Source organism: Nanorana parkeri, unplaced genomic scaffold, assembly GCF_000935625.1.
Source record: "Nanorana parkeri isolate BGI_ZX_2015 unplaced genomic scaffold, ASM93562v1 scaffold404, whole genome shotgun sequence".
NCBI lineage: Eukaryota > Metazoa > Chordata > Amphibia > Anura > Dicroglossidae > Nanorana > Nanorana parkeri.
In genome coordinates, this window is record NW_017306672.1 from 37,505 (window position 1) to 62,722 (window position 25,218).

General features: G+C 44.6%; 1 protein-coding gene across 4 annotated transcripts in view; it reads left to right on the forward strand.

The window, feature by feature from the left end:
- Positions 1-25,218, forward strand: part of NOL10 (nucleolar protein 10) — a 63,863-nt gene that overhangs the window by 34,147 nt on the left and 4,498 nt on the right. For all 4 annotated transcript variants that reach the window (XM_018559557.1, XM_018559560.1, XM_018559558.1 and 1 more), the window contains one exon: positions 22,615-22,717. In XM_018559557.1, coding sequence (XP_018415059.1) covers positions 22,615-22,717 — 103 coding nt within the window. The remainder of the gene's footprint in view (positions 1-22,614; positions 22,718-25,218) is intronic.

The window sequence follows — 25,218 nt, forward strand, 5'->3', positions numbered from 1 at the left end:
GCAAGTGGAGCCCCATTTAAATAATTAATTGAAAGGGGTTCAGCGTTATGCAGAGAATCCTCCATGTGACACATCTTGCTAGAAACCGTGCTCTGCATTTTATTAATGAAACAGACGGCAGTATGGCACAAACACTGGTGTCTGCCGTGGAGTGGCTGTCGAGATCCACCCAGCTGGCTGATTGACATTTATAGGCAGAGCCAGCTGTACCCGCCCCTCCTCCATCTGTTCCTCTAGTCAACTCTGGAGGATCGGAGCGGGGAGGGGGGGAATGCCTGTGCGAATCGGTGACTGACGGTCACCGCTCTCTGCAGGGAGAGGATCGAGAAGTGAGCGAGCGACGGTATGTGTTCACTCCCCGATCTATTGAGCCGACGTGACAGTTTCATTGTCTTGACCTGGGCAAATATATTTGGCTGGGCTGACTTTCTCTGATAGCTGTTCTCTTTCCCTAGATAAGGCGGGCGCAGGAACAAAGCATTCGAGTTGTAGAGACATTTGTGTCTGCACTAGTCCACCACAAGAAAGATCATTAAAAGTTAGATTACAGCCCATGGTCAACTGACACTTACAATATACTGCCTGCTACACTTGCCAACCCTGATATATTTGACATTGTTTGTAATTCCTGTTGAGCTGAGTACAACCTGTCACGTCTTTATTATTATAAAGGATTTATATAGCGGCAGCAGTTTGCGCAGCACTTTACAACGTATGGGGAGACATTACAATACCATACAAAAGGATTAGAAGGGCCCTGCTGTGAGAGCTTAAGCCATGTTAGCGCTCGTGCACACAATGGCTGGGTGCCAAAGTGTATCCAGAGGCTGTAACATCAGATCAGCACTAGCCTCCGCAGCCACTACATTCCCTGTGCTTTAGAAGTATAAGGACTGCAGCGTTATCACCATAGATTCTGAATTCCACATTCGTTTCAATGGACACTTGTACCTTCAGTGTGTGTTCGTTCGTGCGTGTCAGTGTGTTCGCGTCAGTGTGTTCGCGTCAGTGTGTTCGCGTCAGTGTGTTCGCGTCAGTGTGTTCGTGTGTGTTCATTTAAATACAGATACCCCGCGTTAGGAATAAACTGGTCACCCTGTCTGTTGCTTGCTTGTACAGGCCCCAATGCAAAAGAGTTTCTTCCTTTAGCATTGCAAACAAGTGAGCTCTCTGTAAGGAAAGGTATCCCTGAGGCTAGAAACATCTGGCCTTAGTCAGTGTGCTGTCCTTATTCCTAAGTGCAATAACCAATAACAAGTCAAAGGAATTCACTCTGCTAACGTCAGACCAGTAAAGATGAATTTGGTTTGCTTGGAATGGATTGCTGCTCTTAGGAATATCAAACATGAGTTCTGATAAGCATCTGAAACCTTTTCATATTTGGAAATGTTCTCATTCTTGTTATATAAATAAGTCATAAGAGGGATCATGGAGCTTGTGTAATCCTCAAACACTGCATGAGGAAGTGCAGACGTTATCCCATGAAATACTGTTTGCTCTTCCTTGAGGGATGAGTGGAGTCTGCATCTTAGTGTATTCTTAGCTACTCCCTATCTTTAGATAACAATGGCTGTAACGTTTATATGCACATGTCAGTGTGAGAGAGATTTATTGCATAACCTGTAAGTTATTAGTAATGATCTCGTGATCTTTAGAGATGGCCTGAATCATTAGCCTTTTTCTTGGAAAACTCCACCAGTTACTTTGTCACCTTTAGCACCTGAGCTCATCGTGCAGCCCTACCCAGGGTATGTGGAGTCCTGTGATCAGTGACATCGTCAGCAGAGATTGATGTCTGGTTAGGGATTGTAGGAAAGTACTTTCAGAGGCTCCGGCCTTGAGAATTTGTTGTGGTTTATCTGTTAACAGCGCATAGAAATGCTTAGAATGTTCCACAGCAAGGACATCAGTATTCCTTCCCTTTGTTTTTAAGTAGCTAGGGGATGTTTTTATATGAGATGCAATGTAATACTCAGAAAAGTGGTAGTTTTTTTTAGGGCTGCAACAACTAATCGACATAATCGATTATAATCGATTATTGAAAAAGTTGTCAACTATTTTTTATCAGCTAGTGATGGGAGATCTGACCCCTGAAATCAATGTTTCATTTCCAAGTAGACATCGGTGAACTAAATTATCTAATGGCTTCTAGTCAGATGTTAAAGAAATGCCATTTAGTCTCCATTTTTTTGGCTTTCTCTTTTGGACACAGGAGAACATTTACTAATGTCCTCCTGTCACCCAAAGTCAGCATCTAGCGGGTTACTGCCCACTATATGCTGACAGTAGTCAGGATCTACCCTGCTGCCTGATTGACAGCTGGCTCTGCCTCTCTAGAGCCAGAGACAGCCATGCCCGCCCCCTCCCCTTTCTGTCCTTCCAATGAGTACTGGAGGAAAAGAAAGGGGGGGGGGGGGGGATCCCTGTGGGAAATGGTAACTGACAGTCATCCCTATTTTCTCACCAGTGCAGCCCGTTCCGGACCAGACAAAAAAAATACTGCTTGTCTCATTTTCTCTGGTCTGGAATGCACAGAAACGCATCAACAACGCATGCAATTGCACTGGACTGCTCCTGTAGACCCATTTTAAGCATTTTTAAGCTTGGGGGAAAAAAAAAAAAACCTGCTCCGGAACGCGGTTAAATCACGGCAAAACACAATGCACCGCGTTTCACATCTGGTCCGGAAAATTGTTTGAACCTGGCCATAATGTCATCAATTATCAGGAGGAATGAAGTCTTGTTTCAATGAGCTGTTAGGGTACCTACAACCACAATTGTACATTTAGAGGCTCTGTATATGACACGCAGTTCATATGAAATTCCAAACTTTGCCGGCCACTGTGAACAGCAGAGGGACAGTTAATTATAAAAGTGCTGGCTAGAGACGTCACCCGTCTCCACATTAAGGCTGTGACACACTGTACACAAAGCAGGGCGGAGCGGTGGCGCGCTGCCTTTGCGAGCAGTGTGTCAAGTAATTTTCTACCTGGCACGTCGGCTTGCGAGAGCGGGCATAGCTGAGCGTGCCGAGATGAAAAATGTCATCTTCAGCCAATTGGCTCACGCATATAAATCCACGCGTCAGGATGTGACGACTGGCCGGTTTGTTATGCACAAGCTGATTGGCTGAAGGTGCAGGTAATCATCTGCCTGCACTCAGCTCACACGCTGCACGCAAAGCTCCGTGCCGGACAGCTTTGCTTCGCTCTGCAATGCTTTGCGTGCAGTGTGTCACAGGCTTTAGGCTTTCCAAGAAGATAGGGAAGTTTCGTTTTTCATGGCAATGTAGTTTTAACTTTTAGTTGTCCTTCAATCCTTACAAATTCTATGTCCTTCTGTCATCTTATTACTGAACAGGAGTAGGATGTCAGCCCGTCACTCAGTATTACAAAGGAGTTCTATTAAATTGTCATCTCCGAGTACAGCGATCGGCAGGTCTTCAGAAGAGACCTCATCTTGTTCCTCATTTACATTATGGCTTTCGCTAGTACTCATTGCATTTTAATGTGGGCGGAAGTATATCTAGAAGAGCGATGAGCATCTAAGTGGAATGATTGCTTCTTTCAATTTCCTCATTTGTAGATTCAGTACTCTGTGTATATATAATGTATGAAACAAAGCCCGGGTTGATTTCATGCGTTTCATAATGCCTAAGGGCCTGTTCACATGATATCGGGTGCGGATCTGCAGACGCAGTGCTACTGATGCATTGCGCTTTTCCCGCATTTTTGATGCGTTCCAGTTTAAAAAAAAAATATTTTTTTTTGCTGGAGTGGGGCTTTCAGTATGTTAGCTGCAGTGCGTTCATGACGCGTTTTGCGCTTCCTGACCGTACAAAATGTGCCATGCAGTATTTTTTCTGTCGTAACCTGAACGGACTGCGCACGTGAGAACTGTAGCCCATAAAATACATAGGGATACATTGGGATGCATTTTTAGTGCAGGAGCGTACGGATCAGGTCAGCACAGAAAACGGACATCGTGTGAACAGGCCCTTAAAGGGTCAGTTGGCCCTGAATTGTCTACTCTGAGAGTTTAACTGGATTTTTCCAATCTTTCTAGGATTCTGGCACTTAAGTTCCTACCCACCTACCATAGCTATTACAAAGGGTCTTAACCTATCTTGTTTGTCGGGTGGGTACTATTGTTGGAAAGTTGGTGAAGCACTCTCCATGAACTGAAATACCTGTTTGAAGTAGTCTTACCCCTTTAAATATGTGTCCACTCAGAACTGATCACTCAGCCAGGTTTATTCACCCATTATTGTATATAATATATGGGACCCCCATTGCAATTAGTTTTCTCGGAGATCCCAGCTCTGACCCCTCAGACTTTATGCTCGGCTTTAAGACATGTTTCTTTTCATAATAGGCATCATTTTCCAGCAGAAACAGGTTGTCACTGTGAAGGTGTTAGTATTGTTTTAAGAGGAAGGAGCTGAAACTTTGCCCTGGTTCATATCATTTCAACCTCCACACTGTGTATCTGTTGCCATGCCCTGCCAAGACGTTAATTGGGTGCGGCAGGCGCAGCTGTAATCCTAGCATGCAATGTCATGCTACAAAGAGAAAAAGTACGGGACATATAAAGCTGGCCATACACCTTACAATTATCTGCAGATTTTCTGGAGTCAGATGGAAAAGGTGCAACAGATTCCTCCATCTACACTTAACTGTGTGTGGATGGAGTAATCTGTTTTTCCATTTGACCAGAGAATCTGCAGATAATTGTAAGGTGTATGGGCACCTTAAGTCTTCCTTGGTGTCGTCCAATCACCAAGGAATTCATCCAATTTTCAGAATCTGTGAATGGAAAACTACAATTTTCACCCATCACCATGGCAAAGGGAGTCGTGCACCTCCATGGAGCACAAGTGTTGTGACATTAACAACACATGTAGTCCATTGATTATTTCCTTGAACCCTATAACCAAAGGTTCCTTCAGTACGTACCTGCGGATAGTCTGCAGGAACCCGTGCATTGCCCCGGCTATCCACTGATCCCAGTTGCAATGCTTTGCAGGTTACAATTCAAAAATGAATAAATATATATTTTGAATGTTATTATTGTGGGTGCTGTAGAATGTGCTCCTTTGCATCAAAGCTGTATCATAGATGTCAGTTTTATCGGTTCCAACAGGTGCATTTATTTTTCAAAAGGTTGAATATGACTTTACGTGGTGCACCTTTCCATTTGTTACTGTGTCTTAGAATTGGCAGTCACTTTTCCCATTAGCCATAGATATTTGACATTCCATACTGTGCTGTCTGTGCGGTATACTCTACAGCCGGCAGATCTGCCGAGTGGTCATAAACTTCTATAGAATGACATGGACAGCTGATGTCTGCGAACTGTATAGAAGATTAGTGGACGGCATGTCACTGCACGTTGTCATGTGACATGTGTGCCGGATTGGTGATATTTTTATGTGGAAAGCATTGTAAACTATTTTGCTTAAAACAAAATCCTAGTTCTGCACTATTTGCATGTAAACATAATACAACCCCCAATGTAATTTGGGAAACAAATATGGAAATAAAAATCTTTGTTTGTTTATGGGCTCCCCAACACTAAGGCCACAGGGGCAGAAAAAAAAACCCTTTTTAGAGGCATGTTTCATTTCTATTTTTTGCCTCCGACCCAATGTGTCCACCTTGTGGCGTTTAGATCCATATTTTAGAGCATTCAGGGGCAGCCCCAAAACCTGTTAGAAGAAGAGCTTACTGGCATAACTTAGGTGTGTGCACAGAAATGTTCGTCCACATGCTCTAATGCATGGAAATTCATACTAGTGGCTTTGACAAATGAATATTCAAGCCAATAGAATGGGTTTACTGGCATATGCCTCCTAAATGTCATACGTGCCTGAGGATGCATTCCCACTAAAATCAGAAGGAAATCGCAAGTCAACGGAGGGTCCATTGACTTGCAGTTGTACTTTCCAAATTCCTTCAGATCCATTATGATCCATTTTGCAACAGAAAAAAATGAATGGGTGTGAATGGGGCTAGTTCACACCGGATCTGTTGCATTACGCTGTGCAGAGAAAAAAAACTAGTACATGTTTTTTAGTGCAACATAACGGTCAGTGTGAACTAGCTGCATTCACACCTCTATGAATAAGCCTGCGGGTGAATCATGTGAGAAGTTGTAGCTGGTTGGGGGTGTGCAGTGCTGGTATTTTCTGCTTTATACACTTTTAATTTAGGACTTTTTCACACCAAATGCAGAGCAGATCCGGTCAGGTTTCTGCACACGCACGCTAGTCTTTTAGATGCGTTTTTGGCTACATGGGCTTTTTTTTTTAGTTTAACATGGGCTTTCAGTGCGTTCCAGGCATGTGCATGCGTTTTTTAGATCCAGAGCAGATAAAATAGGGCCTGCTGCAGTTTTTTAACAGCTCTGGATCTGCACGCTGCGATGTGAACTGGAGCTAAAAATACCATAGGAATACATTGGACGCAGTTTTGATCCGGTCTGCACCTGCTCTGCTCTGGACCTGCTCCGCGCTTGGTGTGAACAAGTCCTTACTGTTATACTGGATTTGCTGTGAATTTCATTAAAGTCTGAAGTATTGGAATTCTCTGGATAGTGCGGTCTGTGCGTATACTACTACATTCCAAGGTGGAGACGCACCTATTAGATCAGCACCTGAGGAGTCCTGAGGGTGGCTAAGGAATTGGAGCGGTGAGATTTCCTTTGGCTCTACATTAGTTTCATTCACACCCATTTATTTTTCAGTGTCCTTCCGTTAGCATCCATTGAAGAAAAAAAACTGTATCGCAATGGATCCGGTGTAAATGGGCCCTTATTGCGAGTAATTATAAGCCAAGAAATGTTTTGTCTACTTATGAAAGAAACATCGAGCGTAGATGGGAGTGTTTTAACCTCTTGCCGTCCGCCCGTAGTAGAAAAACGGACGGACGGCACTGCTGCATCTGCGGGCACGCACGGGCAGAAAAGACCCGACAATGCACACACCCGGTACCGGGTGTCACACATATAGGCGATCAGCGGGTCCATAGCCCGCCGATCGCCTATATGTGCTCGTACATCACTTCCGCATTCACCTGTCAGTCATCTGGAGAGAGAAGAAGCTGATAAAGCAGATCTCTGCTTTATCAGCTTCTTTTGGGGTCCATAGGTGATATTAGGGGTCCTAGAGACCCCTAATATCTCCATAAAGAGGACCTGTCAGTGTGCCTTTGCTATTATATAGGGGGTTGTTATCCCCCTATATAATAGCAATAACAATAAGTGCAAAAAAAAAAATATAAATAAAAAAAAAGAAAAGTAACACATAAAAAAATAAAATAAAATAAAAGCCACATATAAAAAAAGGGGGAAAAAACCCCCCAAAATGTTTAACTCCCCCACCCCCACGTTTACGCGCCTATAAACGTAAATACGCGTCCGGTGCCCCAGCGCGCAAAAATTACAATTGCGCTACACATGTTACATATCGCCGCGAACGTCGCAGTGAGAGCAATCATTTTAGGGCCATCAATCACTGATAACACTAAACTGATGAGCGGTAACAGCTTTTAAAGCGTCGCCTAGGGTCAATTTTGGGTATTATCGTTTTTTGAGGTTTCGCGCGCGCACGCAATTTTAAGGCTTGACATGTTTAGTGTCTTTTTACCCGACGTGACCCCATCTTTTATATTTTACCAAAAAATTGGGTAATAATAAATGTTTTATCATTTAATATAGGGGAAACTGTTTTTTTTTTTTTTAAATTTCGGTAATTTTTCCTTAATATAGATGAGAATGATGTGAAACCTTCTCCAGCAGCCTCTTGGGATACCAACCTCACGTATCCCAAGAAGCTGCAGAAGGCTTTGACAGCTCAAAAAGCATCAGGAGGCCGGCTGCAAGAACCCGGAAAAGACAGCAGGCTCCCGATGGATTTCATTTATTCAAATAAGAAATGAGAAAAATTGAATTGATGCATTTGAAAACAATCATTGATTAGACTCCTCTAACCATTAGAAAATCGAATGAACGTTCAAAAAACATTCCACCTCTGTATGGCCGGCTTTACTTCTTCAGAGTTTGTCAATTCAGCAATTTGCAGCTCTTCTAATGACATCTGTTTGATTTGTGTTCTGTGAAGTGAACTTTATATTGATTGATTTTCTTACACCCTCTAATCTCTCCTGCTCCCCGTCCCGACACATCAAATCTGTTATAGTATCTCTTCTATATACCAGAACCTTGTGATTTTTCTTGCTGCAAGAAAAGTTGTGCAGTGATCCGACATTGTTTTACAAAGTTTCAGGCCTCCCTTTATCTTTGTGGATAGTATCCTCCTCCTCCTCCTTCTGTCTGTTTAATTGACTTGGAACATCCTGACCTTGTTTTCTATTTCTTGTTTCCTAATGGTCAAGTGAAAGTATTCAAGTTGTAAATCACATGAACCAAATGGCTGAAATTGCTGTTGTCATAGAATAGTATTTGGGTGACTGTTAGAAGCACGGAGATCCGGCGCGGAGCATGTTGTGTTTTTGTTAAAATGTAGGTCATTTGTTGATGCAGAAACAATTATGAAGAAAGGGCAGATGGGAAACAAATGAGTGTTATGAAGAGATGCGGCACAAAGATGCTTACATGGCTTTGCCGATTACTAACCTTTTCATGTATACGGTACAAGGGGGTCTGCCATTATCATTGCTGTACGGGGGGGTCCGCCATTATCATTGCTTTTACAGGGGGGTCCGCCATTATCATTGCTTTTACAGGGGGGTCCGCCATTATCATTGCTTTTATAGGGGGGTCCGCCATTATCACTGATCTTACAAGCCATTATCATTGCTTTTACAGGGGGGTCCGCCATTATCATTGCTTTTACAGGGGGGTCCGCCATTATCATTGCTTTTACAGGGGGGTCCGCCATTATCATTGCTTTTACAGGGGGGTCCGCCATTATCATTGCTTTTACAGGGGGGTCCGCCATTATCATTGCTTTTACAGGGGGGTCCGCCATTATCATTGCTTTTACAGGGGGGTCCGCCATTATCATTGCTTTTACAGGGGGGTCCGCCATTATCATTGCTTTTACAGGGGGGTCCGCCATTATCATTGCTTTTACAGGGGGGTCCGCCATTATCATTGCTTTTACAGGGGGGTCCGCCATTATCATTGCTTTTACAGGGGGGTCCGCCATTATCATTGCTTTTACAGGGGGGTCCGCCATTATCATTGCTTTTACAGGGGGGTCCGCCATTATCATTGCTTTTACAGGGGGGTCCGCCATTATCATTGCTTTTACAGGGGGGTCCGCCATTATCATTGCTTTTACAGGGGGGTCCGCCATTATCATTGCTTTTACAGGGGGGTCCGCCATTATCATTGCTTTTACAGGGGGGTCCGCCATTATCATTGCTTTTACAGGGGGGTCCGCCATTATCATTGCTTTTACAGGGGGGTCCGCCATTATCATTGCTTTTACAGGGGGGTCCGCCATTATCATTGCTTTTACAGGGGGGTCCGCCATTATCATTGCTTTTACAGGGGGGTCCGCCATTATCATTGCTGTACAGGGGGGTCCGCCATCACTGTACTATTATGTATAATTTAATACACACACTCTCACACACTGCACAATACCATAACCCCCTCCCATCCTAGGTGTTTACCAACCTCATAGAAACTTCCCATCCGTCATTGACAGCCAAACTCATAATCAACCAACACAAACTCCAGTGGACCCACCAGCTCCTCTTTGTCCCAAGAATTTACATTCACATTTTGTACAAAAAGCTACCTGGTCAGAATGTGCCATGGCAATTTTCAGTTAAGGATCACCCTTTATAAGTTTGAGTTGCTATTGGCAAAGGTGATCAATTTCATTGGTCAAAATGATTGCGCCCCAAATGACCTCATATAATGGCGAATGTATTGTGTCAAAGCGTCCATCATCTGGCCAGAGTGGATACATCAGTTGTGGGAGGCCTGACCCTTTGATTTGGTGAGGACGGCGGGTCTTGGCTCTTGATATTAGGCTGCAGGAGAAGCAGACGGAGTGTGTTCTTTGTGATAAATGATGTCTCGTTGATCTGGAATCGGGCAGGAAGAGAGCGGATGTGTGTCCCGCCGCTGAGGTTCATTCTCGTAGAGAGAATTAGCGAGGGGAGCAGGAATTCGTTATGACAAATAAGCATTTCATAAATGATTAAGAGGAGAATAAAACGAGGTGATAGCACTGAGCAGACACATGACAGAAGAGGAGCCCAATGTATTCTGCAAGGCAGACACGGTTATTAAGACTTTAGATGTCACTGATATTATACAAGGCAGAAGACAAGCCTATTAAGGATAAGAGCCTATGAAAGCCGAGCTCTGAACTTCCCTTCACTCTTGCATAGTTGTACGGACTCCTCTCCTGGACTGAAAAAAAGCTTACTTTGATTTCACTGCACAGGTCTGTAATCTTTAAAAATGAACTCCAGATAAACAGATGAATACACCGTTAAAACGTATGTTATATGAGCTTCTTTACCCACAAAGGAATTTTATTTTTTATTCATCCAGTCCTGATATTTACACACCTTCTACCAGACTGCATAGGCGTGCCGGTGACCTGACTTTTCTCTTCTACAGTGGTACAAATCAACCTGGTCATCTCCCTAGGCTCAGCCTCTGATTGAATATATATAAATGCATTCATTAGTGGTGGCTTCCTTAAAGCCTGTCTAAACCCAAAAAGGAAAATGTAAAATATTGCAGCTTAATAATCCTTAAATGTGGTGGCTGCATTAGTGTTCTTTTATTAGGCTCTTTTTCCCCTGGTGATCTGGCCAGTAACCCATTCCCTGTCTTAGCCCTCATTCACATGTCTAACAGCCGGCCTGTACAGATCCATGCGGCGTGCACGGCTGTATCGGGCCGCTCCCGGGAAGGAAAGGTGCTGCGTGTGATTTGTACGCAGCAGCCTGTTCTTCTCCATGGGAGTACGCCGCCATATGCTCACCCGAACTACACGTCTGTGCGGGTGTCCGTACTCTGACGCAGACAGGATGTATCCTGTCTGCGTCCGAGAAGGGACACCTGCACTGACGTTTAGTTCAGGTGAGCGTACGGCCGTGTACTTCCATAAAGAACAGGCTGCTGCGTACAAATCACACGCAGCACCTTTCCTTCCCGGGAGCGGCCCGATACAGCCGTGCACGCCGCATGGATCTATCTGATGTTGATGTGTTGGAAGCAGAAAAAATGGGCAAGTGTGAGGATTTAAACGACTTTCACAAGGGACAAGTTGTGATGTCTAGACGACTGGGTCAGAGCAACTCCAAAACTGCAGCTCTTGTGGGATGTTCCCGGTCTGTAGTGTTCAGGACCGACCAAAAGAGGTCCAAGGAAGGAAAATTGATGAACCGGAGACAGTTGTGGATGCCAAGGTTTATTGATGAAGGTTGGCCCCTGTAATCCGATCCCATAGAAGAGCTACTGTAGCTCAAATTGCTGAAAAAGTTGATGCTGGTTCTAATAGAAAAGAGTCTGAGTATTACAGTGTATTGTGTATAGGGCTGCATAGTCACAGACCAGTCTGGGTGACCATGCTGACTCGTGTCTACCACCAAAAGTGGCTACATTGGACATGTGAGCATCAGAACTGGACCACCGAGCAGTGGAAGAACGTGGCGTGCTCTGATCACATTTTCTTTTACATCATTTGGATGGCCAGGCACATGTGTGTCACTTACCTGGGAAAGAGATGGCACCAGGATGCACTATAGGAAGAGGGCAAGCCAGCGGAAGCCGCGCGATGCTTTGGGTAACCTTGGGGCCTGCCATTCATGTGAATGTTACTTTGACCCGTACCACTGACCTAAACATTGTCGCTGACCAAGTACACCCCTTCTTGGAAACGGTATTCCCTGATGGCAGTGGCCTCTTTCAGCAGGACAATGTGTCCTGTCACCCTGCAAAAATGGTTCACGAACAGTTTGAGGAACACAACAACGAGTTTGAGGTGCTGATTTGGCTTCCAAATACTCCAGATCTACTCCATGCAGTCGAAATTCTGTGTCATGTGCTGGAAAAACAAGTCCGATCCATGAAGACACCCCCGCCCCCCTTGCAACTTAACATGGACTGCGCACAGTGAAAGAGAGGAGAATGTGGAGCCCGAAGTTGCAAGGGCGCCTTGGCGCAAAGTGATGAAAGGGGGTGCGCAGGAAACGTTTAGGTCACAGACAGTGACAGGGAGGTGATTGTGGCAGCAAAGGCAACGCGTTTCGAAGCTGATGCTTCTTTTTCAAGTCTGGTAGGAAGAGTGGATTGCTTGGTGCTTTTTTATAGCTCACAAATATTTCACTTTATGGCAACTGATGCCCAGTCCACTCATTGGTTCCAATATTTACTCTGTTTATACGATTTACAGTTTGTGTTCAAGCTTTGTTATACTCCCAGCAATAATGCATCGTGCCAGAATCATGGGCGATGAAGTGACCTTGTAGTTCATTAAAATGAAGTCGGGGGGAATTTATCATAAACTGGATGCACAGGAGGTTGCATGCAATTACACGCAGCACCTGTCCCTCGCTGGAGCAGATCTCGGCACCGGCGTGCACACTGTACGGATGTGCAGGCCTGTGTGAATGAGCCCTAAATGAAAATAATCTACCAGAGTGTATGGCCAGCTTAAGGCTGCATAGAAACGTCAGGAAAGACATTTTCAGTATTTTCAGGGCTACTGGTATTATATTTATTTTTTACTCCTGGAATTAGACAACCCTTCATTTTTGTCATAAGTTAGAAGGTAAACATTGTGCATTCAGGTTGCTGAAACTTCTATTATACTTTCATTCCGGTTTCTAGGCTTTACCCGTGCTATTTCAGTAGATCAGCAGTTGTTTAATATGGTGCCCAGTTGACACGGTCCAAGTTTTCAGTGGTCACCAAATGAATGTCACAAGCAATCACAGCGAAGAATACCTGGTCAGCAGCCACCAGTCTGCCAGCCTGTGCCTGCGACTGATCTCCTGCCATGCTAAGCTCCCGGATAAAGAGAACACAGATGATGTTTTCACAAGGATTTAGCAGGAAAGTCAGAGCTCAGGGCGGACAGTCTAATCAAACCAATTGTCCTACAAAAGCAGAGAGGAGGGGGGGATGCCAGATATTTATAGTATAGACCTACCTCGGGCTCATCAACAGCGTCAGTCTTATTCTGTACGGCACAGAACAAAGGTCCGCAATCCTTTTAGTGAATAGAATCTGACTGGTTGCTATGAGTGGGTGCATTTTGCACTTTAGGTTTCCTCTTTCCGATACCTTATGGAACAAGATAATTTTTGCCTCTTAGGTTTGTAAAGGAAAAAAATTCCTTTTTATATAGTTAAACGGTTACTCTAAAGACAAAAATACAAATTTAAATAGTCTGAAGGCTGCTTCTTTAAGGAGAATATGGCACAGAGCTGTATGCCTATAGGAGATGCCCCATATGCAAGCTCCCATGAGCTGATTCATGGATTACCTACCGGTAACTATGGAAGTTGAACCTGTTTTTATTCACTGATAATTGTGGCTGCCAGAGAAGTAGTATGTGGCACAAGAGGTGGAATGGCAGCTTTTAGGGATGCACCGATAGCGTTACTAGTATCAGTATCGGTGCTTATGGCTTGTACTCGCCCAAATGCTCCGATGCCTAGCCCGATACTTCCGGTATCAGGAAGCTGGGCAGCACCTCATTACAGATGTGTGTGATAAATGACTTGCTGCTTGGCTTCCTGACTGGTTGGAAAGCTGGCCAATCAGGAAGCCAGGCGCTGTGTAATGACGTGGCGTCTGGCTTTCTGATTGGCCGGGAAGCCGGCTTCATGCTGCCTCGTCACCTCATGACGAGGGAGCATGGAGTCGGCTTCCCAGTCAATCAGGAAGTCGGGCGCTGCGTCATTACACGGCGCCCAGCTTCGTGATTGGCCAGAAACGCGGCTCCGTGCTTTCTCGTTACCTAGTGATGAGAAGCATGGGGACGGCTTACCTGCTAATCGGAAAACCGGGTGGCGAGTCATTACACGCCGCCTGGCTTCCTGAATGGGACTTCCAATACTCAGTATCGGGTACCGGGAAAAAAATACCGGTACTTGATACCAAAATACCGGTACCGGTGCATCCCTAGCAGCTTCCATCTGAAACTTCTTACACAAAACTATAACTTAAGGCTCCTGTATGACAATCTAAACAAGTACCACATCTAGTTACTGTGTGATTCATAAGCCTCGTAAGGCCTCCTGACTGAGCCAAATCCTTAATTTGTGTCTCATACGCTCCCCTCCCAGACACTGCAGCTCACAGTGGGTGGTTTTCAACAACAGATGCACTGCTGTAAATCCAGAAAGCAGTGGGCAGGACTAGCCTAAAATGTGGATTATACCACGTGTACAAAACAACGCAAAAATGGCTTTGCAGCGAAAGAGTATAAGCAACATTGTCCTCTATATTCAGATGCCTCACTCCATTAGACCAATGGAGCAAGGTCCCCAATGAAGCTGTAAGGAGGAGAGGGGGGTTAGATTACACTGCTGGGGTAGAGGGACCTTCTCTCTCCTTTCATTCATGAGTGCCAGTACTCTAATGTCGGCCTGATTTAAAAGAAGAGACTCTGATATTGGGGGGTGATGGGAACTCATTCGGATTAGGTGATTATAGCACAGGTTACATATAACTGAATTGATATGTTCTTGATGGTCTTGAGTTGATGGTTGTCTGTGCTCATTGTACTTTGCTGATTGGGAAAATAAGTTTGTGTTTTGTCCTCTAGGGGGCCTGACTGCTGCAGCACTGTTGATTGTTGCAATGTTGGTGCTAGAATTGTTCACATTGGTTGCATTGGACGTGTTTGGCCACCTTTTACTTTCTATACTGTATGTTAATGTTGTTGAGCCGTGTGGGGCCCGGCATAGCTCTGGCTTGATGTGACAGCCCTCCGAGTCTCTGAGGCTTCCCAGAACAGGAAATGATCCATGTGAGATTTATAATCCAGACCAGTAGTGACAAAGATGAGCTCCCGCATAAACGTAGCAGGAGAATGTTCCGGATTCTCGGCGATAGCCAAGTGAAATACGCAGTCGGTGCTCTGTTTTGGACTTCAGACAAATAATCCACTCCATCTCTGTCTTCATTAAAATATAAATCGGACACCTGAAATAATACTCGCCTCCAGGACTTCTCTAGAGTCTCTCCCATCCTCTGGAACTCTTTACTCCAACCTGTCCGTCTACCTCCCACCTTGACTGCCTTTAGGCGTTCCCTAAAGACTCATCTCTTCAGGGAAGCCTATCCCACCTCAACCTAACCACTGAACCTTCACATTCTCAAATAATTCATCCCCACACAGCTACCTCCTCATGTATCATTTCCCCCTCCCGTTTAGATTGTAAGCCCTCAGGGGCAGGGCCCTCCTTACCATCCTGTATTGTATTGTAACTGTAATGTCTTCCTTATATTGTAAAGTGCTGCGCAAACTGTTGGCACTATATCAATCCTGTACAATAATAATAATAATGCAGTTGGCCCCGTAGCGGTAATCATTGCATCTAATGATGACTTTACAATGACGTCAGAATATGTAAAACCGAGAACAGAAATGTAATTTCTTGCAGCTGATCAGTCCTTGGATGTGTGGCTGCATTAGTTTTCTTTTTTCAGGCTCTTTTTTTTCCCCCTGGTGATCCTTTCTATAACACACTTCCTGTCCTAGAGTGACAACGGTTACTCACGTGCATGGAGAACACACAAAAGAAGCACCGCTCCTCCATGACTTGGAAAAGAATTGAGCTGGTGTTTGCCTCTGGGAGCACGTCCTCACTCCAGGTTGAGTCTATACCAGGGATAGGCAACCTTGGCTCTCCAGCTGTGCGGAAACTACAAATCCCATAAGGCATTGCAAGCCACAGGCATGCCTCCCAGAGGCAGAAGCATGGTGGGATTTGTAGTTTCAGCACAGCTGGAGAGCCAAGGTTGCCTACCCCTGGTCTATACAAACAGAAGAAAGGCTGACCGCACATCGCAGTCCGCTGGGGGTAGTTTGAAGCTTGTTTTACATCACTGGTGTCCTGCTCAAGGTCCGCCCCCTTTGACACGTTTCACCCAATCACGATCTAAGTTGTAGAGCTCTCATTGTGATTGGGTGAACTGCATCAGAGGGGGCGGACCTTAGGCAGGACACCAGTGATGTAGTACAAGCTTCAGTAAACTATTCCAGTGGAATCCGATGTGCAGTCAGGATTTCTTCTCTTTTGAACGGTCACTCACAGTCGTGTATCTATGGAGGAGAAGTATTGTCATCCTATGACAGTAAGTGTGTACAGCGCTCCCGCACTGCCTGCATGATCGGCGGTATAATAATAAGAATTTCTGACTGAGAGCGCTGAGCAAGGCTGCGCATTAGCAGGCTGGGGGCCGATTACGCAGGCAGTGTGGGCGCTGTACACACACCGGAGTCAGGCGGCGTTTGTACATCTCGTGAGACTGAGACATGGGCAGATTCGGGAGCGCTGTCTGTCCGGCTGGCCGTGGGACGTCTGTGGTATGGTGATTACTGCTCCTGAGGATGGATCTATGTGTAATGTGATGGGAATGAGGGATGCCTGCAGGGTTGAGGTTGTGTCACCATATTATCAGATCTGTTTGGCCGGGTTGATGCTGATTGCCCAGGAAGCCGGCTTCCCGGCCAATCGGCATGGAGCCGGCTTCCCGGGCAATCAAGAAGCCGGGCGGTGAGTAATGACATGCTGCCTGGCTTCCTGATTGCCCGAAAAGCCGGCTTCATGCTACCGGAAGTATAAATATCGGGACTCGTACTCCTTACTGAAAAACCTCTATTGGTCTATCCCTAGTATTAAAAACTCAATCTTTTTTCGAATACTGAATCCGGATCGAACAACTATGTGTACATTGCCCAGCAAAGTATTTCTTTGCATTTTTGCCCAAATACTTAGTCATGGTTCCAAACAGCTCCAAGTCTCTTAGTTTGCTTCACTGAACTTTCTGTCTGGTACAAGAACACAAGGGGGAAAAAACAATAAATGCACCTTTTTTCTTTTTCTTTTAAGAATAAGTATGCATTTATTTTTTCATTATTTATCAAGGGGGCCGTTCCCTTTAATGGTGCCCATCTGTTGGTTGCAGCTCTAAAAAGGATCTGAGCCTCTCTTCAGGCAGAATTGCACATTGTTGATCCCATAGACTTCAGTGGGAGCTTGTAAAAAAAACAAAAGTGCGTGGTGCATATTTTTTTGTTTTGTGTCATTTTGTCCCTAACTCCTAGTAACTAGTTTTCCATTGGCTAAAACAAAAATGCTCATGTCTAGGCTGATGTCTGGCCAGTGATTCTGCCACTAGAGACAAATTGCCAGAGTCTGAAATTGATGAAGAGGCTGCCATACCTGGTGTGATCAGGACACATAGAGAATTATTGTTTTTCATGCGTCCTTGCAATAAGCCTGTGTTGATCATTGCTGATTATTGCAGCTCATGTTACCTGTGGTGAATGAGCTCTTTTTGTAATTTTTGGACACACATTCGGCATTTGCTAACCTTTTCCTCTTTCCAGTTTCCAAAAGCAGTTTTCTTAAATAATGGGTTAAATAATCCGGTATTGCTTTCCATTTAAATGTTACTAAAAAAACAGTGCCACTACTTGGAACAGTGGATAATACATTATTGGTAGGGCTGTGGAAATTAAAGATGAATTTCTTGATTAATCATTAAACTTTTTGATCGATTTACAATTATTTTGATCGCTAATGAAAACACCTCTCCGCCGGCTTCCGGAAGTCCGGTCGGCGATCCGGTGACGTCACGGACATCGAAGTCACCGGACTCCTCCCCCCCCTTCCCCAAGTGGCTCAGTCGGCTAACGAAGGGAAGGGGGGAGGAGTCTGGTGACGTTGATGTCCGTGACTGCTAAGTAAGGGAAGGGGGAGGAGTCTGGTGACATCACCGGACTCCTCCCCCCTTCGTTAGCCGATGGAGCCACTTGGGCCGGTGAGTTTGCCCGAGAAACCTTCTGCATGAGCGCCAGCCAAGGCATTGGCCTATACACATTCAGCACAGCAATGAAGTAATAAAATGAACTAGGATCACACTCATCCAGCACGTTATTATTCTGAGTTGCCCCACTCAAGCGGCGGCCATATTGAGTGGGGCACGTGAGATTAATAACGTGCTGGATGAGTGTGATCCTAGTTCATTTTATTACTTCATTGCTGTATGTGTATAGGCCAATGTAGTTGGATCCGTATGTGCGTTATAATTAATCGAAATTTTTTTTAATCATTACCAGCCCTAATTATTGGTGGTCCTTGAAGACCGCGGTATGGTATGAATATGATGAACTTTACACCACAGACTGGAGCCTGTTCTCTGGGCGCACGGTGTCTGTTTGACTTTCTGTGAACAATAACATAGATACGGTGAAGGTTTTTGGAGAACATTGTGTGTCCAGCATGGTGCTCCCAGTTCTGTGGATTTTTCCTACATTTCTGTAGGTTGATATGACTTCAGACTCTGGACACCAGCCGCCCTAAGCATTCATTAAAGGAGATGTAAAGTCCCAGCATATCCTCTCCTGTTATAACATCAGCATTGTAATAGGAATACATAGTAGAGTTGTCTCTGATAATGCAATCAAAGGTTACTTGAAAAAAATCCCTTTTATGTAGTGAGTGCTGTCTTCTGTCTGCACATCACTTCCACCAACTTCCTGGATTCCCAGTGTGCTTTGTGTCTCTTTTCCAGCTGCTTGATATGATGTAATCTTCACTTCTCAAGGATAAATATCCCATCATGCATTGCTTCCAGCAAGCAGTGATAATGTTACATTGTTCAGATGTTGAGTTGTAGTTCAGAAGACAGGCTCTGTGAGTTGTATTTTCCAATCTGTCAGCGCTTGATGAAGGTCTGAAAGAAACACGTGGAGGCGGGTAATCTGAAACTGTTCAGCGACAAGTTGGGATGCAAGAAACAACAGCGCCTTCTCATGAAATACTGTTTAATTTGTCAATAAAAAACTAAATGAGAAATATATATGCTCACAAACACAGTCTGTATAATGGGCATTCAGAACAAACACCCAAATTGGTGGACTTAGGTAGGCACCCTGTTGAGCTATCCGACAGCCAGAATGTGAACAGAAGCAATCTATAAGGCCTTGCTGACACGTTTCCAGGGATAAACCCTCTTCCTCAGAGCAAGTGGATGTTTGTTCTGAATGCCCATTATACAGACTGTTTGTGAGTATATGTATTTTTTATTCAGTCTTTTATTGACAAATTAAACAGTATTTGACGAAGGAGAAGGCGCGCTGTTCTTCTTTCTCGTCTGTGAGAGTTGTGACACAGGGTGTCAGTGCATGGAGGAAGTCCATCCTATGGGCATCTTCAATGAGTCAGTTTACAGACTTCTAGATGGATCTGGTTATTAGGAGTGGGGTAGAACTTATGGAAATTCAATCTGGAAATAATGTATTTATTAGTTTTTGACCATAGATACCAATTAACAAAAAGTGATTGGGAGCAGAGACTTGTGAGGCTTTAAGCCAAAATCTGGGCTCTACGCTTCTCTCACAAAGTGTCCCCTTTACCCCCTCAGGTACGTGTGTCTCAGGTATGTGTGTGTTGTGCTTTTCTTTTAATGCCCCGTTGAACCCAGCTTGAAAATTTTGACAAATCGGTAAATTAAGAATTCATTGTCGCCTGCGTTTTGGTGGCGTTTTCAAGTTTCCCCTCCAGCAAAATCCTCAGTGTGTTAGGCTACCTTCGGGGTGGGACTGTGATCCTGCCTGTGGGGCCAGTGTCCTGCAGGAGTGGTCCAACATGCCCCCAGGCTCAGTTGCTGGCCACTCACTGCAAGGAATGCCCCCTACAAGACGCTGGCACTGGGACTTATAGTATATGTACAGATGTGGAAGTTGCTGGGAGTGACGTCTGCACGCATCCTACAGCTGCCATTGCAGAGGATCGGGCCACCAATACTGGAACAGAAATAGGGATATTATAGTGTAAAACCATAGCAGTTAGAAAATTATGGAGCAAGCAGCTCAGGTACCCAACTGACTCATTTATTTAAAAAAAAAAAAGGGCGGTAGGGTTCACAATTGGGCTTTAATATATTTAACTTTATCCCTATGTTCTTTGGCCAGTCACATGATGCACCTGGTCCGCTTCTCTTGATGTTCTCCATGAGTGGGCAGAGGGAGGTGCTGATGTGATAATATCGGTGCCACTCTCAGGATAAATACATAGTGAATGTAAAACACCAAGGGTAAAGCCCACCACCACTTTCCAGTAGCCTCCCCTACCACCCCCAGCATGCATGCTGGATGTTATTAAGCACAGAAGACTGACATCATTGTGGTGGCTTAATACTATGGGGGACGTCTACAGAATGAACAGCCTGAGCTTATATATATATATATATATAGTTTTCAGCCCAGATATGGATTTTAAAAAATAGAGGCATATATACAATGTACACCGCTGTTTTAGTTTTCAAGCTGTTATCAGCATGTGACACTCGTGATAGTGTGAAAGTCCAATATAAAGCTCTGCCGTCAGTGTATTTGAAAACGCCGACATCAGGTGGTATGTAGGTGATTAGGGACACGATTATTCCCATTGCTCACTTGCCACAAACCATTGTTTTCAAAGTGCTGCTATATATACACCTCTTCTTCATGTGACCTGTGTGTGAGAGAGAGACAGGTGTGTCACCGTTTGTCATTCAGAGTCTTCTGATGTGTATAAAGTTTGCGTGTATAATTTTCTGTTAATATGTAGAGCTGTCTTAACAGGACTGGACTCATTTAAAGCCCATTATTTAGCACTGTGTATCACACTCTATAACATGATATGCAAATATATCAAACTCTCAGCAACGATGCCTGCCATCCCTACGTCTTGGTTACATGTATTTGTATATGAAAAGCAAAACTCACTGTACTCGAGCACACACAGCTCTCTCCCCACTATCCACAGCACACGTGACATATGTGCTCCAACGCACACAACTTACTCCCCGCTTTCCCCAGCACACGTGACATATGTGCTCCAACGCACACAGCTTACTCCCCACTTTCCCCAGCACATGTGACATATGTGCTCCAACGCACACAGTTTACTCCCCACTTTCCCCAGCACATGTGACATATGTGCTCCAACGCACACAGTTTACTCCCCGCTTTCCACAGCACACGTGAGATCTGTACCCCAACACACATAGCACAAGTGATATCTATAGTCCAGCACGCATAGCTCACTCCCCATAATCCACAGCACAAGTGACCTCTGTGCTCCAACACGCATAGCTCACTCCCCGCTTTCCACAACACACATGACATATGTGCTCCAACACGCATAGCTCACTCCCCGCTTTCCACAACACACATGACATATGTGCTCCAACACACATAGCTCACTCCCCGCTTTCCACAACACACATGACATATGTGCTCCAACACACATAGCTCTCTCTCCATAATCCACAGCACAAGTGACATCTGTGCTCCAGCACACATAGCTCTCTCCCCGCTTTCTACAGCATACATGACATCTGTGCTCCAACACACACAGCTCACTCCCCATAATGCACAGCACACGTGACATATATGCTCCAACACGCATAGCTCAATCCCCATATTGCACAGCACACGTGACATATATGCTCCAACACACAGAGCTCCCTCCCCATAATGCACAGCACACGTGACATATGTGCTCCAATACACATAGCTCACTCCCCATAATGCACAGCACAAGTGACATATATGCTCCAACACGCATAGCTCAATCCCCATATTGCACAGCACACGTGACATATGTGCTCCAACACGCATAGCTCAATCCCCATAATGCACAGCACACGTGACATATGTGCTCCAACACGCATAGCTCAATCCCCATAATGCACAGCACACGTGACATATGTGCTCCAACACAGATAGCTAACTCCCCATAATGCACAGCACACGTGACATATGTGCTCCAACACAGATAGCTAACTCCCCATAATGCACAGCACACGTGACATATGTGCTCCAACACACATAGCTCTCTCCCCATAATCCACAGGAAACTTTCCAGCTTGTTTTATAACCTCGTGCTGCTACTGGCCTTCCTCATTCTAAGAAGACGTAGCATAGGTGCACCCCTGATGGTGTTGGGCAGGGATTGAGGGGGTCCTGAGTGTGGAATGAGTTACTTTAAAGTGGGCCAATACCGCTCCAACTGTTTTCTGTAAATATCTGCCTTTCTGTGTCCGCCTTCAGTCATAGAAGACATTTCCAGCAGATCATTTCAAGGGGGTGAAGAGTTTTCCTGCCCGATTGCAATTCTACCCAGAAAACAATGGTGCATGAAAATGTCTGTACAACTCTCTGACCTCGCACACTCACGTGACACAAGCTTGTATGTCTAATTCAGAAGTAACATCATACGTGCAGTGCCTTCTTATGACTGATCAGCTTAGTAATAGTACAAGTTAATTGGTTAACTGTCAATACATCTGGTACATGTGTAACCAGATTACATATTAGCAACAATCTAGTGGTGACTTTTACAAGATCTGTGTCATAACTTTCTCTCCCTGTTTCTTTCTCTCTTTAAGCAAAACGCTTGAGGATCGCCTCAAGGTAGAAGAGAAACTTGGAGCGCTCAATGTTGCCGATGCAGCAGTGGGAAGCAAACAGTTGACATTCACACTGAAGAAGGTAAGACTGGGATTTTGAAGGGGACCCATCTCGAAAAAGTTGAAAATGAATCATTTTAGTCCGCTGATGGGGGGTACAAGCTAAAAAAAAATCTTTGCCCAATGAATTTTGACCAGGCCGTGTGTTCAGTGTTGCATGGAACAATACGACAGCTGGAGCTGTAAAGCTGCCAATAGGCACCGGATGATATTACAACAAACTAGGCTGTGACTTCATAGCAGGCGACGGAGTGCTGGAGCTCTATCTGGTCACCTTCTAGTGACTGAGCATCTAAAGCTGGCTCTTGCAAGAGTCATCAGCTACAAACCTATAACTTGCTGGTTCTAACAAAGAGTCAACACCTCCACACACAAAACATACTGGCTCTTGCAAAAGTGTAATGGAAAAGATGCTCCAGGCAAGTCACTTACAGTAGGGGCTTCCTGATCGTGTAGGCAAGAACCTGATTTTTCTGCTGGCATCCACTTTAGCAGTGTGTGTCTACACCAGACGACTCTGTAATTGGATCCACAAACCAAATAGATCAAACCGGTGCTGATGTGACCACATTGTTGTGCCCTCAATCCAAACTCCATTTGGGGGCAGCCCTCTCAACCTCAACCAGGGGGTCTTGAAGCATATATGAAAAACAGAAAAAGGCGCCTCCTCCCTGTGTAATAATATTAAAGAAGATTAAAAATGGATAATAGTACTCTCAAACATGGTAAGGACATGGGCATAAACATCACCAATCCAGCCCTCCAAGATCTTTCCCTCAGAACTCAATTGGACAGCATAACCAAGCGGAGTAATACACCGTCACTGGACTCGCCGGTGATGCAGTTTAGCGATTGTAATATCATTTATTAAAGAAAATAAAAAATGGATAATAGTACTCGCAAACATGAGGAGGTGGGCATAAACAACACCAATGCAGCCCTCCTAGATCTTTAAGATTGGTGATGTTAATGTCCACATCCTCCATCATTTTTCTGGGTACCATTGCCCATTGTTCTGTCTTCTATACTCTGTAAATGGATATAAATAATTTAAAATAAACTGTAATAAGATACATTTGGAGGATGTCGTTGCTGTTATCTCCTTTGTGCCATGCTGGCCCCTTTGCTTCAATACTTTAAGCTACTGATCTGGCACAAGCAGACACATGAGGCCTTCTGGCCTTTCCTTAATTTTACTAATCTGCATAATTGTTCTGGGTCAGTGACTGCCTGGTTCTGAGAACCTGGCGGTCAGGATTTTTAAGAGGTGGTCCGCATTGCAATCTCCTCTAACATTACTTCAAAGTAAGCTTGTCATAAGCATTAAAACGCAAAGCCACCCTTTTCTAGTACCTAAACTTACCCTTGGTGCCAGCCAGCCATGACATTTTGCCAACAATACCAAGTAATTGCACACTGTGGTATGCCCCCGTGTGACAGCTATGGAGCCCGACGATCTGTTACTCTGACACCGCAGACTGCAGGGGGTGCGTCACATTTCATACACAGTTTTATCTTCATTTAAACTATGTGGCTGCTTCAGGTTGCCTCTGAAGATTCGTTTAGGTTCCTCTGGATTTTAATATTTATGACGGTTTTGCATTTCCACTTTAGCAGAATTCAGTAACAATTGCAAAGTACGAGGTTTACAACTGTCATTGTAAATTTCATTCCATTCAACTTTCATTTCAAATGCAGTGGTAGTAATCTTCCCACTCAGTGGAAGCTGCTTTGGTGGGTCGAAAATCTCCATGGATTTCTTTGGCTTAGGAAAGACAACTGAACACATTAGACCTCATTTATTATTATTATTATTCTTATTATACAGGATTTATATAGCGCCAACAGTTTGCGCAGCGCTTTACAATATAAGGAAGACATTACTGTTGCAATATAATTCAAGACAAGATGGTAAGGAGGGCCCTGCCCCTGAGGGCTTACAATCTCAGGGGAAAGTTGCCCATTGACGCCAGAGTCCAGAGTTAAAGGTTTTTGGACTCGGACTGTTAGGCGCTCTCATTAGACTTTATACACATAAATAGCAGTGACTGGCCTGGGCCTCTTCACTGCCATTCAGTCAGTCCTAATTCTGGGACTATTACAGTCATGCAGTGACATCATCCACCAGTCAAATAGTCCTGATAAGTAGATTGTGCCAGTGCACTTTGCTCGATCTGTTTCATCATCGTCCAGGAATATATAGGTGGTAACGTTACTCTGATAAGTATGTCATATTCAACATTTAAAGCTATTGCAACACCTTTGCTTGCCTTACTACCAGCCAAAGGGGAAGTTGTCTGCATTTGCTGAGAACAGAACACCAAGAGCCCGTTCATTCCAGAGCAAATGAAAGCGTGACGCATATAATAGTGCTCATGCATGAGCATTTATGAGATTTTCGAATCATTTTGTTCTGTTTTATGAGAGTTTCCAACATTATATCAGCCCTTTGATGCATATTGTTAAACACGTAATTGGGGCTCTCAGTAGACTTTAGATACTTTTAATGTTGAACACCCTTGG